The sequence below is a fragment of the Condylostylus longicornis genome, unplaced genomic scaffold (assembly GCF_029603195.1).
Source record: "Condylostylus longicornis isolate FDR11 unplaced genomic scaffold, ASM2960319v2 ptg000005l, whole genome shotgun sequence".
Classification (NCBI taxonomy): Eukaryota; Metazoa; Arthropoda; class Insecta; order Diptera; family Dolichopodidae; genus Condylostylus; species Condylostylus longicornis.
The window spans coordinates 252,010-271,933 of NW_026577974.1; the positions used below are offsets into that span (position 1 = coordinate 252,010).

At 25.7% G+C, this 19,924-nt stretch overlaps 2 protein-coding genes across 3 annotated transcripts; both read right to left on the minus strand.

Annotated features, from left to right (window-relative positions):
* Nucleotides 1–1,887: 1,887 nt before the first annotated feature.
* Nucleotides 1,888–13,625, minus strand: LOC129614951 (uncharacterized). Of its 2 annotated transcripts, none has more exons than XM_055529946.1 (8): nucleotides 12,904–13,081; nucleotides 12,442–12,493; nucleotides 7,096–7,154; nucleotides 6,876–7,032; nucleotides 6,619–6,799; nucleotides 4,446–4,602; nucleotides 4,230–4,381; nucleotides 1,888–4,164 (listed from the first exon to the last, which is right to left on the minus strand). In XM_055529946.1, exons 1-8 carry the CDS (start codon nucleotides 12,923–12,925, stop codon nucleotides 4,117–4,119), a joined length of 828 nt encoding a protein of 275 aa, XP_055385921.1. In that variant the 5' UTR covers nucleotides 12,926–13,081; the 3' UTR covers nucleotides 1,888–4,116. The 2 variants fall into 2 exon arrangements, with proteins under 2 accessions (XP_055385921.1, XP_055385913.1); XM_055529938.1 differs by lacking the exon at nucleotides 12,904–13,081 and adding an exon at nucleotides 13,206–13,625 and having other exon boundaries at nucleotides 3,235–4,164.
* Nucleotides 13,626–18,324: 4,699 nt separating this feature from the next.
* On the minus strand, nucleotides 18,325–19,568 carry LOC129616040 (probable histone-lysine N-methyltransferase set-23). Its single transcript, XM_055531486.1, has 2 exons — nucleotides 18,782–19,568; nucleotides 18,325–18,734 (listed from the first exon to the last, which is right to left on the minus strand). Exons 1-2 carry the CDS (start codon nucleotides 19,479–19,481, stop codon nucleotides 18,583–18,585), a joined length of 852 nt encoding a protein of 283 aa, XP_055387461.1. The 5' UTR covers nucleotides 19,482–19,568; the 3' UTR covers nucleotides 18,325–18,582.
* Between the last annotated feature and the right edge of the window lie 356 nt (nucleotides 19,569–19,924).

Genomic DNA, 19,924 nt, shown 5'->3' on the forward strand with positions numbered 1-19,924 from the left:
TAATATTGTATTTTCTTCAGTGAAATAGTATGCATTTAGCAATTTGGTTCAGAAAGAAAAAAATTTTACTATGTGTAAAAAAATCATAGCCGTGTGAAATAAACGATCCGTTTAATCACGTACATGAAATGCTGTTGGGGATATTTATAAATACTTGTGTATACGCGCAATATCAGGGTAAATCCACGCGCTTCATTTAGTCCGCAAAACATGTGGGCACGGTATTACTTTTTGTTTTCAGCCCTTCAATAGTTCAATGCAATGATAATATGTATATCTACATATACTCATACACATATATGTACATATATGACATAATACACCACAATATATAAGGTGTTTCGCATAAGAGGGAAAATAATTTCAGGGATGATTTTTGATCAATTTCAAGCAAAAAATTATATGGACGGGGTGCAGATATACTATTTTTCGAGGTACAGCTTTATAAAAAAGAAAGGCACCCGATTTTTCCTGCATATAAATAAATGCTTATAACTTCGGAACCAGTCGACATAAGTTAACCATCGGGAGCTTGTTTTACTGGCAATTGATTGCTCTTTATATTCGATTTTACAATTAAATCATAGTTTTCCAGGTAAAGCTAGTAAAAGTCAAAGTTTTTATTTTTTTTTTATTTTTTTTTAAACTCGAAATGTCTCGAAAATTTATGTCATTTTTTGTTTTTTAAAGCGCCAAAATGAGATCTAAAAGTTAAACCACATAATATTTTCCTCTACGAATTTCATACATTTCTTACAATTCATTCTCATTGAGTGATCCCTGAAATTATTTGCTACCTTAAGCGATACACCTTGTATATGTACACACATATATAACAGCATTTTGGTATTTTATTGTAATTTTCGAACAACATATGTATATCAAGAAATTTTGTCATCATGAAATATAGCCATCCAAATTACTTGTCAAATGTTTAGAAATCAGTGCAACTAAATGCATAATTCAATTTATTTCCAATGAATAACATAATTTACTTTGATTTGTTACACTACAATGAGTTTAAGGAAAAACTAAATACAAATAATATTATGTACATTCTATAATACCAAATTTTCTTTATAAATTGTGCTATGTATTATAACTGATTTAATTTTTTTGAATGAATAAATTTTAAGTTTATTAATATTAAATACTAATATACTTATGTATTTATGAATAAATGTCAATATACGTAACGTATGTACATAGCAAACTTCAAACTTTTAACTGAACTACTAGGAAAAAATAGATACTTCTTAATAGATATTCAGATTCAGATTTGTATTTTTTTAGTAAATTTGAGCCAAAATACTGATTATGAAATCACAGCTCTGTTTAATAACCCTGATTATTAAAAAAAAATAGTTGACTTTAGCAACATCAATAAATCCAATAATTTAAGGAACTAAGGAAATCCTTTTTGGCAAAGAAAAAAGAAAGCAAATTTGTTTTATTTATAAGACAGCTATATTGTTAGTTTGTTTTTCTCAAGAGTTCCAGTGAGAAAAAATATCTTCCTTCCCTTGTCTTGTTCGCCTTTTGCTTTAAATATGTGTATACGTACAATCCAAAATGTTTAGCAAAATATTGAATTTGAATGCTGAAAGGCAATTGTCAACTATTTATTAATAATGTTGTAATTTGAAAACTTTTGTTGCTTTATCTCAAAGATTTTTAATTTTCACAATATAGTGATATTTATGACAATGGATAAACATGCATACATTCATAATACGAAACATCAAAATTAATTTTTAAATCAGTAACTTAATTAAAAAGAAAGCTATATTGCAAAACTACATGTGTTTTTATTATTAATTTTTTTATTGTTCGTATACTTGTTTTAATTATTTTACTCTTAAAATTTAATTCTTAAGGAAACTTTAATTTTAACATTAAGCCTTAGAGATTCGGTATTCATTTAGTAATTTAATACAACGTTTAATATTTTTTTTATCTCATATTTTGCATATACAATTAACTTTCCAAGAAATAATATTTATATAAATATATTTTTTATATAATTGTTTTTATTTATAACATTCATTTAGTTACAGCAATTAAGTAATTATGATATAAAGTTTAGTAACTAATCACGAAAAAAATTTCAAAAGCAATACAAAATTTATAAAATATTACATTACATCAGTTTAAAAAATTTCTTAATCACAATCACGTATACCTTTTGTTCTTTACATAGAATCAAATAAAATTTTGAACCAAATTTTGGCACATAAAAGGATTAAAAGGAAATTGGATATTTTTAAGGCTACTAAATAAGTATACATATGAAAGTATTAGAAAAAAGTATTAAATTAAAAATAGTATATTTTTTGCATATAATTCTCTAAAAACGGTACAGTCTTTATTATAATTTATCAGATTATTTTGTCATAAATTTATAATAAAATATACTGTGTTCTACATTCTAAATTTTTTCATAAAATTAAAAGAACTTTAATACACAATGTAAACATCAATTATTTTTTTTAAGTTTTAAAAAATGTTAATGCCAACTCATGCCACAAGATTATTTTTTAAGTATACGTAAATGGAGAAAACCTTTGACGAAATGAAAAGAAAGCTAACGACAAACATGAGAAATGCAATCAAAATGTCTTTTAATTCTGGTGATGTTTCTCTTGTATCCACAAATGAATTTGTCCGTGAACAAAAATCTTTTGATTTTCCTCGACACAAAGAAAATCTTGTAAAAGTGTCGCGTCTTTATAGAAAGGGTTTCAAACTTAATTTTTTTAAGCCTTTAAGAATATAGGATCTTGATTATATAATAAATTTAATGTCCATTATGATTCCATCTAAGGTAAATTTTAAATGTTCACTCTTAAAAGTAATTTATGCTTAATTAATTATAAAAGAATGACCAGAATCGCACGAAAAAGTATTACTGAAAAATTTTGTATAGTAGCAGAAAATTAGATTTTTTTTCAAATTTGTGTTAAGTGATTATAGATTTTAAATTGAATATGTATTTTCTTAATTTTATCTAATTTAAAGACCAACCTTTTTAAATTATAAATATAAAAAGAAGAACTTATAGGAATGTTTCTCAAATTATATTTACTTCAATTTAAATAACAAATTGTTACATTTTTTTCAATCAAATTCTTAAAATGTGCAATCAAATAATTATTAATATTCAATATTGATCACAGCAAAATCGGGACAATTAATCGTAAGGTAAAACAACGCAATATAAAAGTGAATCTAGATATTTAATTTAAACCTCTTTTTAAGAAATATAGAAAAACTAACTTTTGTAAAATATTCAATTCTTTATAATTTTGTGTAATTTTGTGTAAATTAAAACAAAATATAAGACAAAGCTAATAGTTTGTAAATAAACCGTACTTTGTTGAAAAAATATTGATTTTTTAATGTGTATTATGTACTTTTTCAAATTGAAAAAGAAAATTGAAAAAGAAAGACCTTTTTCTTTTTTTATATTTTCTTCATCTCCATGTTTGTGTATTATTTATTTCAAATATAAGGATATAAAATGGTTAACACAAGATTACGTATCACAGACGCATATAAAGAAAATTAAAAAAAAAACTTTGTATAAAAATTTTCATTTCTTAAACTGACAAAATAAGTAGAAATTGTGGATGTATATTTCTTCTAGGTTAATACTGTAAAAAAAAAACACAATTTTGTCGTAAATATTATTTAAGCTACAATTATAATTTTACACTGGGATGGACTTTTAAATGTCTGGGCTATTACACTTAAAATTTTGTGGCAAGTTGTGTGCACATTACAGTTACATAATAATTATGTACTTATACAGATATCTATGAGCGATGAAGTCGCATGGATTTCATAAGTTTATTTCTAATTCGAATAACATTTTTTAATTTATTAATCATATCGTCTATTAATATACCCCTACCTATATTTTAACAAAAAATATTAATGTTGCATTTTTTTTAATTCAATATTTATAGTATTTATAATGTTCATAATATTCATAATAATAAAAAAACCCTAATAAAAATTTCATACCATATTTGCCCCTGTTATTATTTTGTATTGTCAACCTCTGTTTCATGTGCGAAATATGTTATCGTAACGTCGAAGTTTTCTTGCCAAATACTAGCGATTCCTCTTGGATTTTCTGCTTACATTTCCTTCTATAATTATCTAAAATGAAAAAGTAATATACTTTTTAATTTTAATGTACTTATGTATTTCAAATATTATTTTACTTGTAAAATTTGACTGGCCTCAAACGCGGTACCAGGTAATAATATAACCGGGCTAGAAACATGGCCAGCTTCAACACATAACATATTCGGATATTCATCATCACCAAAGTCTGATATTTCTCTTGCTTGTTCGACCCATGGATTCCAAATAACTAATACATAAATGTTTCAAAAAATGAAAAAAAAATTAACATGTTTTCTATTTTCTATATTTACCTGTATCAGGAAAATTGTATTTTTGAAGCCTCATCTTTCTTCCAGATACTACATTTGTAATAATATGTTCGTGTGGTGTATGCTGATAAACTCTATCCGTCCATTCATTAATCGCGACAATTTCTCTGCCCTCTTGATAAACAGCACCATCTCTTGTCTGAAAAACAAAAACAATTGATGTCAAAAATGTTTGCGAGATTTGACCGAATCAATCCCTAAAATATGCCAGATTACAAGAAATAGAGTTAAATAAGAAAAAAAGAGAAGGAAGCTTTCTACATTGTCTCATGCACTGTCCTGTCAAGTATAAGGTCACCGCGTAGAGAGAACAACTCTCATTTTCCTTTTAGGCTATTTAGATGTATCTAAAAATACCGAAAAATATTTTTATATAAATTTTGGAGTTTTATTTTGCTGTTTGCAAAAAAAGATTGCCAAAAGTAGGAAGTTTGCATATAAAATAAATTTAATTAAAAATATATTTTCAAAATATATAAAAAATAAATCGATATAGACCTTCGTCATTGCCATCTAAAAGGATACTGGGTTAAGTTATGAAAGAAAAATAGAAATAAATTGTGAATTGAAATATTTTCATGGGGTAAATTTACCAAACTCTAAGCATGTTTTCTTTTATTAGAAACCTTTACTGAATACATCCTTATATTGATGCAAATTATTTGTATTTTAAATAATCAGAGCTAACTTTTATTACAAAATATCTTCGAAAAATTAAAACTGTAAAATCTGCAAAAAAAAAGTTGTTTAACATAAAATGTACACTCGGAAATCGTAGCATGTCTATAGTTCTAAAGTATAGTAAAAATTTTGTATATATGCTATAAAATTACTTCAAGTTTGAAAAATATCAAAGTATAGAAATAATGATTTGTTTTTATTAGTTACATTTATGTACATATAAGTTAGAAATATACATATATTAGAAATATAACTAATATAATTGAACCAATAAATCTGCAAAAGTAAAATTTTTAATTATCTATAATTATGTAAAAATATATTTTTACGATTTCAGTAAGATGTTTCAGTTAACCTAAAAAGGAGTAATTAAATGCCATTAATTAGTAGCTCTGAAATTCAGAAAATTACGAATATCATATTATCAATTACGAATTACCAAAATTCTGGTTATTTCTTTCGTTGCTTTTTGAGGGTAATTTTTGCTACGAACGTAATTTATGATTGTTCCATTCGTACGTATAAACGAACAAAATAATCAAAAAGCAACGAAAGAAATAATCACTCGTAACAAGCAATTTAAAGAGAAGTCTTATTACATTATTAAATTTTGAATTTTTTTTTGAGTTACTCTAACACAGCAACCGTGAAAGGAAATGAATTCATTTTGCCAAAAAATTTTTTTTTTGCTTTTCAAAAATATTCAAAAACTAAAAAAAATACAAAACTTTTATACAAAAGGATATTTTAAAAAATATTCTTTTGCATGAATATTTTAAACAATATCCTTTTGTTTGAAAGTTGCTTACTAAAATAGCAATCAAAAAATATAAATATGTATGTATACATTTGCTAGTTAAAATAAATTACTGATTTGACACTCCGAAAATTGATGCTGCCATTGGTGATTCATAATCTCTACGAAAGGAATTTGTGATCATTCAAAATTCTATGTCGTAATTAGGTTCTAATAAATAGGATTCTACAAGTGATATTCGCTCAAAGGACAATGTATCAAAAAGCTCTTTAATTTACTTTGTATAAAAATTGCATACAATGTAAAAAACAAAACTTACGACACTGTATCGTGTTAAAGTACTCATTTGTAGCATTTATGATGTCACCGTATTAAAGGTTGACCACAGAAAATACATATAGATTTAATAATGAACAAATTTCGAAAATTAATATTTTACTTTAAATTTAACAATTTAAAAATTCAATCATTGTATTACAACTTGTATTTATGATTTAATTGTTACTTTTTATATCTAATTGAAATTATTAATAACGTATGCATTTTTTTATCGGTTTAAAAAGCTCATCTGTACTACATGTACATCTTTTTAATAGGGTGGAGTAAGGAGGTTGTTGCATAAACCCAAAAAATTATATCAATATCCTTACTTAACAATGATTCGGCTCGAAAGTCCATTTTCTTATTTTACTGTTCTTTCTAACTTAAAATGCGTACCTTATCTATAAATGTGCATCCATGTAATCCAGTTATTTGGCAACGACGTACATCAGGAACTTTTAAATATGTATGTAATAGTAAATTGAAGGAAAATGTCAAATCTTTACTAGGATTGAAAACTCCTATATGGAAGTGCAGCTCTTTTTCACGCAGTATTAAACGATAAGTAATACGAAACCTACAAAACAAATTTATTATTCAAAAAACTAATAATCAAGAAAAACCCATCAAAATTTTGTCAATGAAACACTTACGGGAAATTCCACATAGATCGAGTAAAATCAGTATCCATTAATGAAAATAACGCTTCAACATCCCCGTTACATAATCGCTCTGGAGACCTTTCTAGAGTCCACTGGGTAATTCTCCCAAAACCATGCTGCGGACCAAAAGGCCATGGTCCGAATTGAGCTGCAGAAATTAAATATTTATATCAAATGACATTTAAAATAATAAATATATTAAATCACATACGAAATACAAAGGGTATTCCACCCCTTATAGCTTTTTTTCCATCAAATGATGCTAGTTTGCTAAAAGAAATTTGGAATAAAAATATTATGAATATAAAAGAAAAATACAATATTTTGTATTTATAGTTACAATAATGCACAATTTCATTTATTTTTGCATAAAAAGGTGTAATTAAATTTAATATAAACGAGCTTTTCAGAAAATTCAGGTAAATTTTAATTGATAACGTCTTTGAGCAATTCTAATTTGCAACGCTTTCCTGCTCATAAAAACAACGGAAAAGTAATAATTTACACATATCTATATATAGTTATAATTAAATTATGAAAATATGTGTTTAAAAACAAAAATCCTTTCTAAAAATCACAAATAATCAAAGAAAAACCAGATAGGCAAAGTAGACCCGAAAAAAGTTGCTATACGAGGATGCTATATAAAAATATTTCCTTTTCTTACACATAGAGGAAAGCTATTACTTATGCTTAATAATATTGAAATTTATACGACACCTATTTTGATATCTTTTGAAAACCGTTTTAGTTCATTTACTTGTACTAAAAATCTTATCTCACTAGAGTTTAATTATTACTTGTAATACAAATTTATTTACTTGAACTACAACAGTTTGTAAAGCAAAAATAACTATTATCAAAAGCCTCACGAATATAACATCCAAAACGATATCTTAAACAAACAACGTATTGTTTTACAGAAATAACTTCTGAAAATTATATTATGTGTTAAAAGGAAAATCGATGTAGAATACAAGTGTACATTATATTCGAATCATTTACCACAGTACAGACATCTTTGTAGGAGTTTATGACCACAACAACAAAATTTACAAACATAATAGTACTTATGTTCCCTAATAGATACATATCAGTACGTATTACAAATATTGCAAAAATTTGGTGAAATATGTTATGTAAGTATGTAAGTCGCATAATATTATGTATACTTATTCAACGTTCTTAAAACATTTTCGTATTTCAATCGTTCGAAGAAAAAGATATTCCAGATTTTATAAAGTACGAATACTAAATTTTTCTAGAGATGCTCTCATCTTTGGAAATAATGTGTTTCCAAATTATTAAATACTCCAACTGCGAAAATAGAACGCGAAATATGAAAGTGTTAAAGTCTATGTCTGTTGTTCTTAAATTTAACATCATTCTGTCCATTAAATTACTACAATTATTAGTAAATAATAATATATAGCACCTATTAAAAAATCAAAAAAAATTAAGCAATAAAAGCATTTGAAAAAAAAAAAACAAAATATAAAGCTATAATATGTAGATATCTATAGAATATACGCGTAGCAAAACTCATACATAGATGTGTGCAAAGTGTGAGCATTCAGAAGTTTCATTTTTTCATTATTCAAATTCTATTCATAAAAACTATTTCACTATTCTCTTTCATTATATCCTTTCTTTCTAACATATTATGTATATTAAGTTTTTTTTATTACGTCATTAATACATTTAAACATAATTTTATATCAAGAAAATAACAATACGATAATAATTTTAATTTTCTGTTGTAACACTATACGAAGTTTGATTGATAATTATTAGGAAACGGATGCTAAAAAACTGCTTTGAGGAAACTAAATAGGTCGCTTTAAACCGACAAAAAGGTCCCTAAGAAAGGTTCTAATAAACTTCAAAAATTATACCAATAAAAATCAAAGTATTATTTTTATTTCAATAAATTTATAAAACTGAACACAAAACAACAAAATATAACTAAATCGTGCTGAAAAAACTAAATAAATTAACTAAAGATACAATATAACAAAATTTAACTCAAAAATAACAAAAAAAACCTAAAATTCAGACTTATAAAAACACGAAAAAAAGTATCACGAATCAAAAATATAAATTAAAATAAAAAAAATTATGCCACCAAAATAAAGCTTCAGTTTTGATTGTAAAATTTAGTTAAATATCAATTTAAATTTTGTGACATTATTTAAAATGGCAGTTTATTGCTTTATATTACGTAAATTTTCATTATATTAGATTACGCAAATTTTCGAATGTATTATGTTGTTGGCTAGATCTTAAAATTTTTTTTTACATTGAAAACGATCTTTAAACGTTAGTTGGAGTCACTGGAGTTAAGAAGTTTTCAAGGGAGTGATTGAAGTGCTAAGAAAACTGAAATTTGCGCATAGAAATACAAAATCTAAATTTGAAAACATGTTTTTTGCTGTTGCAACGGCAGCAGAATCTTTTTCTGGTAACTGGCACAACATATTTTCAATTTTTTCAAAATAGTGGGCATAAAATTTTATTGTAGTTAACCATGTCCCCCAGCGTGTTATAATAGGTTGGGGTGGAAGTGATATCAAGACATTTATTTCTGATGAGAATTTGACAATATTTTGACTCAATTTTCAATTGCATTCAGCAAAGTAGCTGAAAAATGGCAAAATAGCTCAAAAAAGACAAAAAAAATATTATAAAAGGTAAAAAAGGTGTTAAACTCCGAAAAAGGTTTTTCCAAATCGATGCCAAATAAAAGGAAATTTTATGAAACACATTTGTATATTGGTAAATATGTCCCAATAAGCACTACTAAAAATAGGTAAAAACCTAAAAATCCGTTCCCTATCAGTTACAATCTCAACTTTTAATGTATCATAATATCTCCTACCAAAAGTTTTGAGATATTGGCATGAGTTTTTTTTTTTGAGTCTTTTTTTTTAAATTGTGCCTTGTGTGTTTATGGCATAATAAAGTTTAAAATACATTGAAAACTCTTTGACAAAAAATTTGACATAACACAAATTTCAGCACAAAACAGTATCCAGAATCTATTTACAAATTACACTAAAGTTACAAATGCGACCATCGATAAAAATAAGCGTAATAAATTTTAAACAAAAATATTTATTTATGGTTATTCGAATATTTAGTTAATCTACAAAATATATTATTTATTTTTTTTTAATATAAGACCGTAGATTTCAAAACCTGGCATAAAACAGAATTATATTTTGTCTAATCTAGCATCATATACTCGACCAAATATCCCAACCTTGCCATGTGAGACTCCAGGAGATAATCAAAACATCTGGGTGGGATAAGGTTTACGTATTCTTGAAATATTCTGATAATATATTGCAATTATTTCTACATCGATTTTTAACTTCTTGTTTAAATTTTCTACAAAGTTGAAAATATTAAAACAATCAAAAATGTTTAATCAAAATTAGTTCGGAAAGATTTTGAGTAAATTATTCTTATTTCGCACATACACACGTATGATATCAAATTTCAGCAAAAAGTTTTAATCTGTAATTCGAATATTGTCTTTGATCTTCAGAACGTTAAAGCTTATTACCCTTTTTAAATGTTCATTCCTGTACATATTTATATCAAAATAGAATTCACTTAAATCTTAATAAGAAGACTGTTATTTTATTATTTTCTCCCTAAAATCCTAAAATTGAGTGCCCAAACTATGTCATTATAAATTACTTTCCTGTTACAAACACAATAAAAACACACAAGCAAAACTATTAATACTAACACTTCCACATATTTTTTGCATAGTCCAACATTCGACAAAAGGCATGAGGAAAAAACTTGAGAGTTGAGATTTGTTATTCAATACATGTATTGTAGTTTAAGAAAAAAAATTATGATGCTTAAAAAAAAAATATACTGTATAAACTACAGCAAAAAACTATGTATTTCAAAAATTTTTATGAATATTGTTTGTAACCAAAATCAAAAGTATCTACTAATGAACAAAATTTTAATTTTTTTTTAAGAGCCATGGATGATGATCAACCTTTAATACATATTATACTACTTTTTGTATTAAAAAATATATTAGTTGATCACTGAATAATATAGCATTGATGGCATTGATGGTACCTACACAATGCACAACAAGCATTCACTTATATGCATAAAATTTATTAAATTATTGTAAGAAAATTATATTATAACTGTTAAATTAATTTATACAATGCTTGTAATACTATGTATTATAAGTATTCTATAAATAAATTTAATTATATTAGAAATGAAACGTAACTTATAATATATAAATTAAGCTTTGACAATAAGTAGACATAATTGTTTCAAATTTTTAAAGGGGCTATATGATATGTCAGGAAAATAAATAAATGTTACAGAATGAGTACTACAGCAGTATTTGCTGAGTAATAATTGCTGAAGTTTAATTCTTGAATCGATGAAGCTGAATTTCATGAACTAAATAATTTCCATTTGCAGTGTATGCGTTCAAAAATGTTAAACAACTTTGCAAGTTATTAAATAAGACTCTAATAAAAACTTACACTTAGCGAAAATATGAAAAATTATTTAACCCTTATCGGATGTGGGTTTTGCTTGCTTAATTCTCCCCAGGTTGCAGTTATTTTAAATATGAAAAAAAAAATTACTTTTATTATTCGTTTAAATTAATTTCAATTTAACAATTTTCTTACAAATATTTACATATTTTCTGGAGAAGTACGACATTTATTTCTGTTTTTAATGTATGGTATTTTTTGAAGCAATCTCCAACATTCTGAACTACCACTATTCAAATTTATAAAATTTTCTTTATTCATTTTTTAGATAAAAAATAAATTCAAACTATAAAAAAAAGTATTGAAATTTCAAAGCATAAAGTAAAAGGTCCGTTGGTAATGATAAACTGAAAAGACAATCGTGAGCGAATTTAATAGGCAGCATGTCTCATCATGATTCAACTTGTCACCTCACACATGCCATACGATCGCTGCAGAAAACTATTGTTGCCACGTCCGAAGTGACTTAAGACCGATAAGGGTAAGCAAAAGAAGATGTCAAACATGATGTGATCTGATGATTAAATTTCACATAATGTGACAAAAACAAATCACAGGATGTGACAGGTTATATTCAAACAGATTGCAGTTTTTTTAATGAAATCGCAGTATTATTGAAAATATCCTTTCAAATCATTTAGAAAATACGAAAAAAAAATTTTACATTCATAGCAAACTTTTAACAAAAGTTCACAGTGGATGCAAAATATTTACACTTAATCGAAGAACTCCCTCAAATTCCTCTAAAATTAAATAAACTGCCATAATAAACGACATATACATAGAGATACTAAATTAGATTAAAGAATCGAAATTCAGAGAATTTCTTTAAATTCCTCTAAAATTGAAGAAAGAATCAAATTAAAATTCATATGCACAGCATACTAATTAGATTGAAGGATCATATTATTAATACGCACGAACTTACTAAATAATATGATGTATAAACAAGTATAAAGCAAAATTAGCTGTTACAAAAATATTTTTGCGTTCTAGGTTATCCTTACCTGACAAATAGTTGTTCCTGGTTGTTAACACGCCAAGAAACCACTGTAGCACCTAAAAATTTTAGATTATTTTTAATATTAACCAATTTTTGTAGTTGAGTTTTTTTTTATTTTATATCAAAATAAAAGTGTCAAGTCTAAATTAAATATCTTTTACCAAAACAAAAAAAATTAAAGCATTAAAAAAAATTTTTTTTTCCTTGTAAATCATCCCGCATAAAATTTCATTTTTTTCAAACTAAAATTGAATAGTGCTTTATGGATAATTTAAACATGTAGCTGCTTTACAAAAAACTATGTTTAATGTATAAATCAAGACAAACCACAACAAAGTTTTTATCCATGTAAAAATATAGCACTTTGCAAAAAAAAGAAAATGAATATGCAGCAGTATATTTTGATAATCCTAAGAAAAGTTGTTTTTCAACCCGAAATATTTTTAAACACTTAGAATTTACCAACCACTTTGGTTCGTAAGCGACATCTTCTTCTGTAACACACCAATTCTATAACATAACAAGATTTAGCTCAAGAATAGTCGGGAAACCCTGAAAATAGCTCTTTTTTCCCTTGTGTCCTTTACTGAAGATTGTTTGCCGTATACTAGCAATATTGTTTCACTTTTCATCTACATGTACATTGAAAGACTTTCTAAGTAATTACTGAAATAACGAAGCTGCCTTTAGAAGTTTTAATTATTTTCAGCAGCAATATTTAAACATATGTACATACAATTAATAAATTATTTCAGCTTAACCACTTACCGTGTAAATTGATTGTACATGTTGTATTATTACCACGATCTAAAACAACCACACTGGTAGCTGCTGCCATCTTTTCTCAATATAATTCTTCAAACACGATAAATTATAGTTGCTAATTTTTATTTTCATGCGTAAAATAGTTGGCTTTATTTAAGAATATATCTGTTAAATGAAACATTACGTCCAATCAATTTAATAATTCTTCATTTGTTGCTAGCTTTTTAAAATCCTTAAACTTTATTGTTTTCAAAAAGACTACTTTTTCCTTTTTTATTCCGACAATGAAAATTTTTTTACAATCTATTTTTTGTGAAAATAATAATAAGCAAAATTATATACGAAAACAACTGTGTCCTCAACTAATGAAAGATAACTCCATTCATCTTTGAATTTAATACAACACTACGTTATGACTTTCAAAATGTGTCTACCGTACATATGTATATGTACATACATAATTTGTTTTTTAAGATAAAAAATATCATGTTTTTTTTTTTACTTAAAATAGCAGGGATGCTACTGACTTTATTTTCCGTGGTTTTGCCAAGATTAAACGTATGAAACGTCAAATTCAAATATCAAAGCCAAAGAATATCTATAAACAAGTATTTCGACTCTCCGTTTACATCACACACCAATATTTGTATACAAAATATTCCCTTAGCTAAAAGAGTTAAGCAGTATACCTTCTTATTTTCATTTTTATACACATAAGAATTTCTGGGAGAGGGAAAAAGTACTCAATAGATGTCTAACTGTTTTTTTATAATGTATTTTTAAAAGCGGGAGTTATTTATTAAAAATTTCAAAAGCGGGAGTTTTATTTCTGTAACTTATTCCAGTACAAGGTAGAAATGGTGTATCCACATTATAAAGGCGAAGCGATTTAAAAACAAAATTGACTATTAAAATAAAAATAAAATATAATTTACATATCATATGTATATAATTTGAAAAAGACAAATAATGTTAAAAAAAAATTTGTAATTAGTAATTGTCATCACATTTATTGTAATATAAACAATGAATTTTTTACTTTTATTTCAATTTTGGTTTAAAAATTTAAAGCAAATATTTCTTATGAATATACATACATACACAAGTATCGGTAATAGGCCTTTTTTATAAATTGCTCAATTTCTATGCCTCGTCTTCTTTGCGGCTTGACGCGAAATCAGCTGGAAAATTAAATTTCAGATCACTATTAGCATTTCAAGTCAAGTAAGCGACTTGATTGAAGCCGGCTTCAGGTCAAGTAACGTTTATATAGACAATTATAAGCTTGAAGCAGCCATATAAACGAATAGGTATGTATTGTATAATAAAGTATGAAACTTTAAATTTAAAATTATTACTTTCATACATTCGAATGTTTTTACCTAACTTTTATGAAAAGAAAAATAAAATATGAAAAACAAATTTATTATCAAAATAAAAATAACAAAATTTTTACCTAACATAATTTAATTTTATTTCAGTTCAAAGTTTTTGATGCACTCGTTTGTATACAATATTTTGTTTCTTTCTTGCCTACACAACTCTTATTACCATCTATTTCTAAATAAAAATGGAATATTTTAAGAATTTGGAAACAAAATGCAAACGAAAACTAACGAAATGGAACGAGTCGAACTACTTATTAATAGATATACTTTGATCAAAACTAGGTGACAAAAAATATTTCAGAAAAGATACGTTAATTAGCTGTGTTTACACATCGAATTTTGTTTTTTTTCTAATGCTTGTATCCATTTATTCCTGATGACCTCGTTCTTTGGAAAAATAAATGTAGGTATAGTATTTACATTTTCCTCGTAGACTATAGCTTCTGCATCCTTCGACGCAATACATTCGAGCATTTCTATTTATATGAACGCAATCAAATATATTATAATATTTTGGATATTAAAAATGGAATATTTTAAGAATTTGGAAACAAAATGCAAACGAAAACTAACGAAATGGAACGAGTCGAACTACTTATTAATAGATATACTTTGATCAGAGCTAGGTGACAAAAAATATTTCAGAAAAGATACGTTAATTAGCTGTGTTTACACATCGAATTTTGGTTTTTTTCTAATGCTTGTATCCATTTATCCCTGATGACTTCGTTCTTTGGAAAAATAAATGTAGGTATAGTATTTACATTTTCCTCGTAGACTATAGCTTCTGCATCCTTCGACGCAATACATTCGAGCATTTCTATTTATATGAACGCAATCAAATATATTATAATATTTTGGATATTAAAAATGGAATATTTTAAGAATTTGGAAACAAAATGCAAACGAAAACTAACGAAATGGAACGAGTCGAACTACTTATTAATAGATATACTTTGATCAAAGCTAGGTGACAAAAAATATTTCAGAAAAGATACGTTAATTAGCTGTGTTTACACATCGAATTTTGGTTTTTTTCTAATGCTTGTATCCATTTATCCCTGATGACTTCGTTCTTTGGAAAAATAAATGTAGGTATAGTATTTACATTTTCCTCGTAGACTATAGCTTCTGCATCCTTCGACGCAACACATTCGAGCATTTCTATTTATATGAACGCAATCAAATATATTGTAATATTTTATTTAAATATGATTACGAAAAAAAACTTTAAAAAGTACACCAAATCTTACTGATTTATTGAGTAATTTTTTCTTTTTAAATAAACTTTAGAACTATTTTTTTAAAATCCACCTCTGTTTTATACTAAATATTACGAATAAAAAAAAAATTTAATAAATATAAATTATTAAAATTCATTTTATTTAATAACAGAAATAATTAGGATAGTTATTCACTAAATTTAAATTAAATTTTAAACAAATAAAAGAATTTACCGCTCAGCGATACATCTTTCCGTACGAAATTTACATGTTGACCTCGACATTTCAAGAAATCAAGGTCAGGTGGCCCATTATGTAAAAATAGATTTGTAAGTAAAGAATTTAAACTGGCAGAATTTTCTAAAATTTTTGTTTTTGACATTTCTGACAGTTTTTTCAAAACATTTAAATTATTTTAAAATAGTCATAAATTTAAATGTATGTTTAGTATTTTATTTAGAGGCAATTATTGTTAATTTTTTAAACAAATATGGATAGGAAAAGACTTTTATACAGGTTAAAATTTAAATATTGTTCTTGATCAGAAAACCATTTTCAATCCCATAAAAATAAAACTGGTAAGAAACAAAGTCGAGGAAAGAGAAGCGAAACAAATTTGGCATAGTGCTATTTTGCTATTTTCTTAAACCGGAATAGTTTTGTATTTTATCTTAACCTATTAAAATATTTATAATTTAATAGGTTAAGATAAGCCTATTAATATTTATAATTTATAAAATTATAAATATTAATTACAAAAATTTAATTAATTCCAGTAAATTTGAAACGCAAGGTTTTTTAATTTAATAAAGCAAAATAAATGTTACACATTGTTTAGGTTTATTTTTTCAAAAACTTAGACTTTGGCAATAAGATTCGTAAACAAAATGGCAAATGAATGAAAAGTATGGGAAAGTAGCATTCTGTAGCATCACTTTCGATACTTTTGCATACGCAAATTTGCGATATTTCACTTACATAGTGTCAAAATTTAAAATGCGATGTCGTTTAACGAAAGTAGCACTACATAGTAGGCAAACTGGACAACGGCTAACAGAGATGTAGGGCTTGACCTTATTCTTATGGGATTTATAGAGGACCCCCTTCAACATCATGAATCTTCCACAGATCGACTTTTTTCAAATTTTTAATTAGAAAAAGGTAAAATTCAATCTTTTTCTACTTTACTAGTGTTTACATTCTTAAGATCTGTGTTATTAAACCATTAAAAAATTGATTTAAAGAAAACCTTCCAGGCTTAGTTCATTTTTTAAAGATTTCAATATGCGCTGCACTATAAAAAAACAATGCAATTTTGTTTTTATTTCGAAGTATTAAGTTGATTTTTGTGCATTTTTTTCAAATTTGAGAAAATGTACATTTGATATTAACAAGTTTGCTAAATATTTGTATGGAATGTCTCCCACAATGCATGCTTATTATAATTACATATACTTATACATTATATTTATATCCATATTGTAACAAGAACGTTTTCGCTGCAATGCTTCATGTTCTATATTGCATTTCAAAAACTTTCGATGATGTAGTAAGTGCCAAATTGTTTAGAAACTGTTTTAAACTACGCAGAAAAAAAAGAGAGCAATTCAAAAAATTGCCCGATGCTGTTTATAAATTTCGTTTAAGCGGTGCTGCCACTGAATTAAAATTTATTAAAATCTTTCTGTTTATTAAATTTATAACGCATTTGGCTAAATGTTAGTTATATAATATACCAGTTTAATTTGGATTTTTGGATTAAATGTGAAGTAAAGCTGACATTACTGCTTGAAACAGAATATTCGGTGTCGAAGTGATATTAAACCACAAGATTAAAAATAAGAACAGCTGTAAATGAGTTTGTAAATATTAAAAGTTTGTTTGTAAATATTAAAATAAAAATTTATTAATTTCAAAAATGACAAGTCATGAATAAACAATACGTGCAATATCATAAAATAAAACATTACGTTCTGTATTGTATTTTGAAACTATGTATTATTTTGGCAAGTTAGTAAAAACGCTTAAGAGCTCAACTTTAAAAGCGGTTTAAAAACTTTTTTTTCCACAATATAGGAGTCACCCTATTCCAATTCTCAAAAATTTCAATAACATAAAAATCCTCAATATTCAAGATATTTTTGTACGTAAAATTTAAAAATTTTAAAAATCTTACGTCGAAATTTTGCACAAAAAATATGATCAAAAACCCTTAATTTTGAAGATAAAAGTTTTCTTTTTAAAACTTGAAAAAATTTTGAAGAGAAAACAGTGACTTAATTTCTCGCAAAAAGAAAAAAAGTTCAAAAATATATAAACCAAACGGAAAAATGGAAAAAACTTAAATTTTATAAATAGATAATTGAAAGTTAATAGAAAAGTTGAAAAAATTTAAAAACTTTATAAACAGATGGTAAAAGTAAATTTCAAAATATTTATCAAACATAAGCAAACATTTTTTGGTTATATAAAAACTTAAAATTATGTTTTGGAAACTTAAAAAAAACCATGTTGTGAAACCGTTTTGTTTTGTTTTTAATTAAAAAGTTTTCAAAAAATAATTGTTGATGAAAATGTTTTTGAAAAATAACAAATATAACAAAAAAAAAATATGTATGTTTTAAAAGCTTTAACATTTTAAAAGTTTTTAAGACAAAATTTTACTTTACAAAAGTTGAAAAAACTTTATCTCACATATATTTATTCCTGCCTAATATAAATTGATAAAAAATTAAAAGCACTTTTTTCATTGTATAAGGATATTAATACTCAATAGCAAAATGCAGGAAGAATTTTTCTACACTTTTCAGTGTTGCACAAACATTTGACTGGACTAAAAGATGAATCTTCGTTTATAAATCCTTCTCCATAATCAAAAAACAACTCTTCCATAGCTTTTATGTTGCGCTTTGCGAATACAGCTGAAATCAATTGTTTAATTAAATTCAAATGAGATTCAACTTTTTACCTAATTTTGGAATAGGACAATCAATTCGCACGCTTATTATATCACAATTAGGATCACAACTATGATTTATATAGCGGCCTATATTACCAACTTTACTTGGGTCTATAAATGTTTCTAAGACTTCTCCATTCTCACATTGTAAACGTTTTTCCTTCAAACATATAATATAATTTTTAAAAATTTGTTGTCCTAATTTGTTTAATATCCGGTTTGACTCTTGATACCTATCTCTTTTCAAGGCTTCTGATCTTGTTAATATTTCTCCAGCATATTCGCAGATAAATCCTCCAACCGGTATGCAATTTGATGTAAATAGTCCTTCTTCATTTGAAATTATTTTTGAAGGCTTAACAATTAATCCAGCCCTTGGCCCATATTGAACTAAACGATTTCCGCAATCACTTGAACATTGGCAATTTTCTGAGCACTCGTATATTATATCCCTGCTAACACGATCCTTATTCAAAAGTAATTCGTCGTATTCTTCTGAAAATAGGTAATTTTGGCTGTGACCGCAGTTTTGCAAACAATCTTGCTTGCAGATACAATTGTTTATCAAAAACGAATTGAATAAACATTTTAGATTTAAAAATTCCTCGGTTTTTAATCCAATTGGATTATGCAAAACATTTTCATAACAATATTCTAAAGTGAAATCATTATGAAGATATTCGTCTTCAAAAATAAATTTCCTTGCCATTTCTCCAATTTTCAAAATATGTACATATAAAACGTTTAAATTAGTTTATTTTTCTTGACACCACAAGTATTTTTGCTGCAATGCAATTTTGATTTTTGCGCAAATCAATTATCCGAGGCAGGGCTGTCGTTTGATTTTTTGAACGAAGAGCAGAAATATTTAAAAAAGGGAGCCATTTTTGAAAAAGTGGAGCCAACTCCTAAGTATATTTCATAAAAAACATTTAATATCGTACGAATACAAAAAAAAATAGGAGAAACAAAGCAAAAACTTTTAATAAAAATTATAAACAAATTCGAATTAAAAAAATAATATTTTTTACATGAAACTTATACTTTTTTGTATACAATATACAAAAAAGTATAAGTTTCATGTAAAAAATACACTTATACTTTTTTGTCTTATAGCTATGATGATCAGAAAATACCTTAAAATAAAAAAAA